The following is a 7,500-nucleotide window of genomic DNA, read 5'->3' as shown; positions in this document are numbered from 1 at the left end:
GTGTGAACGGGGCCTGAATTTTCTGAGTCGAATCAGATCTGCCTTTTCAGTCCAGAGATTCGACTATTCGGCGGGGTTTGTTTACCGGCGTTGCTATGGTGACCTAAATTATTATAAGCAACTGAAAACGACGCCGGTTTGAAACTAAAACTGTGATTCTGAAAAAAGTATAAATGCTATCAAAATTCCGTTGAGATAGTATTGAAGATACAAGTGTGTAGATTTGTTTAATGGTTTGAACGATGGTAAACGGTTGAAAAAGGAATGAGTTACGATGTCTAGAAGAAGGTGTATCAGAATGGGCTGACGTCTTCAATGAAAACAGCTGAAAACGAAGCAGTATGAAACTAAAACTGTGATTCTGAAGACATTTTAAATGATATCGAAATTCTGTTTAGATATTATTGAAGATACAAGTGTGTAGATTTGTTAAATGGTTTGCACGAAGATAAACGGTTGAAAATTGATTGAGTTATGTAATGTTACTTCTACAGTTGAAGTACGACTGATGATTTGAATCATCGTCTTTCAGGGTTTTTTTCGGGTTTATTTTTTTCTCACGTCGCGCCCCCCCTGAAGAACTCTGGCGCGCCCCAGTTTGAAAACCACTGACCTAGACCAAGCCTTATGGTGTGTTCACACAAATGCCTATTACATGAACACAATGCTGTACATGTGACTGCTCCTACACGACTATGTTGCCATGACACCTTAAAACTGCTGTCATACAGATATTACATGTCAGACGATTTTTACAAAAATTCTATTTGAAGCACATTTAATTGTATTTGTAATTTGTAATTCATGTATTAGAATTTCTTTCTTCATCTGTCTATCAATCGGTCTTCTGCATACTGATATATTAGCTTAGGGCTGGGCAATAGTTCAATATTATTGCTATTGTCTTTGAATGGAATAGTATCATCATGAAGTAAAGATAAAGTTATCTTTATACCCACTCAAAATTAGTTAAATTAAATGAATACTTCAATGTAAGGATCCTCTGTTAGATTGTTAGACTGTAAGTATAGAATATTATTTTAAATGAATAAGGATATTGTGATAATCATCAATATCATGTGGAATTAACCATCATTATCATAATCATGGTTAATATAATCTTTTCCATATCGGGGGCAGAATCTGAACTAGCTTACCTTTTTAGGAGTTCCTGGGAAAATTATAAGAACTACTTACAGGACACTTTAGGTGCAACTCCTCAACTTAGGACCAAATCTAAAAGTCGTGAGTCAAGAATTGATTTGGCCTACGTGTGACTGTCTTTTATTTTTAGCCTTTCTTGACATAACTCCCAATTTTCACACTTTGTGGTGGAGAGAGGTTGGGGCAGGTAGGTGGTGCTCCAAGGAAGAAGGGTCCTCACCCTGATGCACTATAACACCTCTAAGCACTGTTACGCCTCAGATACTGGTTGGGTAGAAAGCTGACTTATTTTGCTCACACCACCCAGTACTGCTTTTGTTCCGAACGTCTCCGCAGAGTTCTCTGCGTAGCTCCGGTTTACTGAGTGCATTCCAGACGAGTTTTGGGTGGTCTCTAAACGCAACACAAACCATTCTGCACGGCGGGATGGAAAGCCCTACGCTATGCTGCATTGGAAATGAATAGGTTTCTCGTGTACTGCTACGCAACTGGTATGCAGAAGGTGTAATTCTTTGTCCCCCTTGGTTGGACTTTGAAAGGCTTGGAGTGCCGTGCATTTACCTAAGGCTGAGATACGCTTCAAACAACCAAGAAAAAGTGGCAAGCTTGAGACCATGGATCTTGGTCTGCACAGATGGCATCAGGCTTCGATCGCTGCAGCGTGTGCAGGGTACTCAGCCAGACTAGTCCAGGTTCCCCCCATGGCTGTTAATTGGTCATCAGTACCACGTGAACGGTTGTGTCTTGTCTTACCGCCACAGTGACATTAAAAAAACAGCCCACACATCACTATAGTGTACAGAACACAGTCACTGTGTTTGCTGTGACAGACACACACACACACACACACACATACACACACACACACACACACACACACACACACACACACACACACACACACACACACACACTCACAGATTTGTACGTGCCGGCCAATGAGTCTTCTTTTAGTGGCTCCAACTTGGGACTCTGAAAGGTAAAGCGAAACAGTGTTTATTGAGGTGTGTGAGTCATTCATCTCAATGGAGGAGAATGACAAAGAAAACGAGGATTCATCAAGATCATATTTCATAAAGCACCAGAAACGAATGGCTGTGATTCCCAAAAATAGATGGATCAAATGAAGCCTCTGTGGTTAAAAGGCAGGAATGAGCCGACAGATCAGCCTTGAACAGCTGGATCCGTGCAAGGCGGGAGAGCGAGGTTACAGCCATCGCAATAGCGTACGTCTACGGGTCGGCGGGCTCCCAGCGCCCACTGGCCCCAGCGGGCCCTAGTGCCATGACGCGAGCGGCTCTAGTCATGTCACGACGTGCTGAACCACGGAGCGCTTTGAACACAACCTCAATGAATACATGAATGATTGATCTGGAACGAAAGCCAAGACAGGGTGGGTGTTGCAGATGCTCTGCGCTTTGAGAGGAAGTGGGGGAAATGAAAGCGTTTGGGATTTGTCTGCTAAAATTGATATGACAATAACGGCCCCCAGTTTTATTTTGGTGCAGAAGCATAACCCCCAGCTGAACCCAAGACGCATGACTTGCTTGTGAATGTTGGCGGAAGAACAGAATGTCAAGAGTTATGGCGAGGTTGACGATAAGGGTAACTACACTGAAGTAGTGCTTGAGGATGATTTATGGCTGTAGAAGGAATGCCTACTCACTGTCTGGTAATGCTCAATGAGATGAGGTCAGCTTATCTAGGACAGCAGCAGGAAAACATTTAATCATCTGAATTAAAGCCACTGCCTTACCACGACATTTAGAGACAAAAAGGGCCAGAAGGCCAATGTTCTGCCTGAGCTTCATATTGGAGGGTCCACTGTTGAATACTAATTATAAAGCCATCATATTTTCAGTCAGTAACCTATCCAACCTGATCATTCATCGTCAACAAATTGACCTTCAGGGTCAACTCAGAGCTCCCAAACTAAAGTATTCATCAAGAATTCAATTATATCAACCAAAAATTATATCTGAGAGAAGACATGTCGAAAATAGTCCAGGAGGCTAGGAGCATAGAGCAAGAGGCTTTAGGCAATGGCTTCTGGGATATTTTTGGACAGAAATAAACCAGTAGAAAGTGAAGGGGGAGGCACAGGGGAATAGAGAGCATCTGTGGCACGACATCGATCAAAACAGTTGGAGGATGGAGGGAGAAATGTGTCGGCAGAAAATAGGGCAGGATTGGCTATGGGGTGACGGTGGGAGAGGCTGCTATATTGGCTCGGGTACTATGGATGTCGTTCACAAAAATAAGGCTGTCACACTCGAGAGTACGCGCAGCCAACACAGATGTAGAAGGAACGGAGTGTGACTGCAATCAATCACGGAGCAAAAGTCGCAATAGAGAAAAAGCCAGCAAGTTTATAGAAGCTAGATGAGAAAGGGAAGGCTGCTGGTGGTGTCTCTGCCGTGGCGGAGGAATGGCCGGATGGAGCACTAATACTGGGGAAGTGGAGTTTGGGAAGAGATTTCCTCCGTCTGCTTGGCCCATCTGCGTCATCTCGTCAGATGGCTAATGTTTTCCTCAGCGGCTTTGAGCGACTGTCAACACTCAGAAAGTTTTGTGGCCCAAAGAAAAACAAATAATAGAAACAAAATAATGAAAGGACCGTCGCCATGAATAATCTTCCAGCCGAGGAACGGAAACACCAGCGCAGCCAACCTGATATCCGTTGCGCTTTTATTAGAGCGTGAAATGTGGCCGCAGATTAAACATGACAACGTAAGACTCCATCATAGCCACAACACCGCAAGATGTTTGTTGTTCAGATGAAAAAGGGCCCCAACATGTCATATCAAACACTGTGTTCGTAATTGATAATGCCTTTACGTGAATCCAAAAAAGGCCCGGGAGCAATGCACAGCAACTACCTAGCTACAAGAGGTAAAATGTCAATCCTGAACGGTTTTATGTCTCTGAACATAGACACACACAGGCAGAGAGAGAGAGAGAGAGAGAGAGAGAGAGAGAGAGAGAGAGAGAGAGAGAGAGAGACAGACAGACAGACAGACAGACAGACAAAAAACCTTTTTACACTGCCAAATATGCCCGACAATATGTCTTATGCACGCCTTTTTCCCAGCATGGTCCGCATGTTTACACTGAGCGAGGTAATATACCGGCCTGAGTTCGTACACATATTTGCGGTTACATTTGAATGTAAATGCGATTAAACGGCTTCGTAGTTCCAGGGGTGGTACTTGGGTAGAGGTGTTGCTGACAACGCACAAAGACAACGCAGCGATATCAACGTGAGTAGTTCTAACTGGAGAGACCCGCGAATTGCTGATCACGTGAGAGAAGGAGATGCAGTCACATTTAAAGAAGACGGGGGAAGATGGTGCGATCTAAGAGAAAGACGCAGGTGAACATTCCTTACGAGGCTTTTGTCTGGATAAAAAAAAAGTTGTCAGCAAAATAAAGAATATGTTGGCGTTTATTTGCACTTGAATCATAAAAAAAAGATAAACATTTGTAGTATGCAAGTTATTCTAAAGAGGACAACTCTCCTTCTCCATTTAACCAAGAAAGTCGGCTCCATGACGACGGGGGCAGTGACATTTAAAAAGTGTAAAAATGAGAGAGAGAGAGAGAGAGAGAGAGAGAGAGAGAGAGAGAGAGAGAGAGAGAGAGAGAGAGAGATAGAGAGAGAGAGAGAGAGCAATGGAGCAATAGAGCAAGAGAGCGAGAGAGAGTCATGTCTGTGTTAAAGCATATGGAAGGATATTGCCTTGCAGAACACACAGAATGGTTTTAAATTGCTTTGATATTGCATTTATGGCCCCCAGGGTCGGCCGACTAAAAATATGAAATATTTTATATATATAAATAAATATAGCCCTATATGGAAAGAAGAGGTCAGCTAAAATATATTGATAACAAAGTTAAATAAAATGTGAACATTATGAGTTATTTTCTTTTGGATTTACTACTTTTGAGTTACTATGTCCGGTTATTGTCAAAGTGTAAAGTCTTAGATGTTCATTCCCCATCCATAAAACGCAGAATGGAGCAGCATATTCATGAGAGCAGGCTTTCATGTGGATCCAAACAGGATTATCTGCACAAATATCAGTAGAAGATGTGGCCAGTGCTTCTGTTGAGCCTTTATGAGGCTGTGGGTCTTTCCAATGCATCAATATTCATAATTATGATATGCTCGCATACAAAACAAGATATAGACCAGCAAATATTAAATCCTTATAGTGCAACTATATACATTATGGAATGAGATGTGAATCTATTATCTAACAATGATGCAATGTGATGACGAAACTACAAGAAAGAAATGAAAATCATAAGAAATCATGTTCCTGGATGTTCTGTAAGCGTGTAATTGGCTCCCTGTAGTAGCTCGCATCAGATTCAAGATGACGGTACTGGCATACAAGGCAGTCGATGGAACTGCCCCAGCCTACCTCCAATCATTGGTAAAGCCACACACCCCAGCTCGATCCCTCTGCTCAACTACCTCAGCTGGACGTCTGGTACCGCCATCGCTAAGAGCAAGCAAAGGTCGATCAACAAAGTCACAAGTTTTCTCTGTTTTGAGACCTCAGTGGTGGTACGAGCTCCCTGCCGATGTCAGGATCGCAGAGTCGCTCACCAGCTTCCGCAAAAGACTCAAAACTCACCTGTTCAGGCTTCACCTCGACTCTGCATAGCTACCCAGCCCCTTCCGGCCACCATTGTATGTCCTGGCACTTAATGTACGCACTTATTGTACACACTTCATCTACATTGCAATTATTCATGGTACTTAATTGTGTAACATCTGCAGTAGCTGCTAGCATTGCTGTACATGGGGAATGGGTTAGCCTAGCGATTGTTAGTACTTGCACTTTATGAACATCTTTCCTGTACTGCCAGCGATATATTGTTTCACTTCTTATGAAAAATGTACTCATTGTAAGTCGCTTTGGATAAAAGCGTCTGCTAAATGCCCTAAATGTAAGTGATCCGAATCTGGACGGCTGCTCTGCTCTTCATTTTTGTCATGGCATCGTAATGCTGCTTATAATCATCATGAATCCATACATTTATGAAATTGAGTCATACCACTTATGGCCCATGATTGCATATAGTCAACAGAAGTCACATGATGGCTTATGGATTCGTGACGTTGATTAACTGCTCCACATTACTTGTTCAAGTAGGGAGAACGGCGCATTCAGGCAGGGCTCCATTGGGAAAATAATGTAAACGGCAAACACACTACAAATGTGTTGCCCTGGCCATTAAATAGTTTATTTTAAATTTAAGTCTGACTTGATCCCCTTCTGAAAGCTTAATCTACTCATGCAAATTAGTTTCTGTTCAGTAGAATTTCTGCCCATTCCAGTCTTTGATTTCCGGCCCTGTCTATGTGCCTCACTCTTGATACGAGATAAAACCTTCCAATTCAACATTATGCAGACTTGGCCTTGTTTTATGTGTGTGTGTGTTTGTGTGTGTGCGTGTGTTGTTATCAATGGCTGTACCTGACACTCCAACTTGTCCAACAGTTGCTGCAGCCTGCTGATTTGAGAACACCAGTTCTCCTCACCGTCCTCACTCACACCTGATGAGAAAACACACACACACACACACACACACACACACACACACACACACACACACACACACACACACACACACACACACACACACACACACACACGCGCAAACACATGCACGCACATGTAGACATGCACATGCACGGACACATAGTCATGCACATGCACGCCACAAATAGACATGCACACACACTCACACATAGACACCCCCCCAACACACACACACCCACACAAACAAACAATTTTCAAAAAAGGCGAGCAAGACATAAGAGCTTCAGGTATGGATTTTCCACATTCATCACTATATTCCCCTGGGGTTGAAGTGTATGGAGGGGAAGTGAAGATCATAAAGTCTTCAACAACATGAGGCACTGAGAAGGGAATAAAAAACACTAAATATATCGGAGTGCAAAAGGGGGTTTGGATTCACCTACTAGTGGGTAGACCTGTGTGTGGATGGGGGTCTACTGGTGGGTGTACCTGTGGGGGGGGTCTACTGGTGGGTGTACCTGTGGGGGGGGGTCTACTGGTGGGTGTACCTGTGGGGGGGGGGTCTACTGGTGGGTGTACCTGTGGGGGGGGGTCTACTGGTGGGTGTACCTGTGGGGGGGGGGGGTCTACTGGTGGGTGCACCTGTGGGGGGGGTCTACTGGTGGGTGTACCTGTGGGGGGGGGTCTACTGGTGGGTGTACCTGTGGGGGGGGGGTCTACTGGTGGGTGTACCTGTGGGGGGGGGTCTACTGGTGGGTGTACCTGTGGTCAGGGAGGGGGC

The 7,500-nt window shown here is 44.0% G+C and overlaps 1 protein-coding gene across 1 annotated transcript in view; it reads right to left on the bottom strand.

The window, feature by feature from the left end:
- Nucleotides 1–7,500, bottom strand: part of necab3 (N-terminal EF-hand calcium binding protein 3) — a 32,897-nt gene that overhangs the window by 8,161 nt on the left and 17,236 nt on the right. Inside the window, exons 8-10 of the mRNA XM_056606825.1 lie at nucleotides 7,482–7,500; nucleotides 6,654–6,733; nucleotides 2,083–2,136 (exon numbers count right to left, since the gene is read on the bottom strand). The exon at nucleotides 7,482–7,500 is cut by the window's right edge and continues 103 nt beyond it. Coding sequence (XP_056462800.1) covers nucleotides 2,083–2,136; nucleotides 6,654–6,733; nucleotides 7,482–7,500 — 153 coding nt within the window. The remainder of the gene's footprint in view (nucleotides 1–2,082; nucleotides 2,137–6,653; nucleotides 6,734–7,481) is intronic.

The sequence above is a fragment of the Gadus chalcogrammus genome, chromosome 13 (genome assembly GCF_026213295.1).
Source record: "Gadus chalcogrammus isolate NIFS_2021 chromosome 13, NIFS_Gcha_1.0, whole genome shotgun sequence".
Lineage (NCBI taxonomy): Eukaryota > Metazoa > Chordata > Actinopteri > Gadiformes > Gadidae > Gadus > Gadus chalcogrammus.
This window is presented reverse-complemented; position numbering and strand designations above follow the sequence as displayed.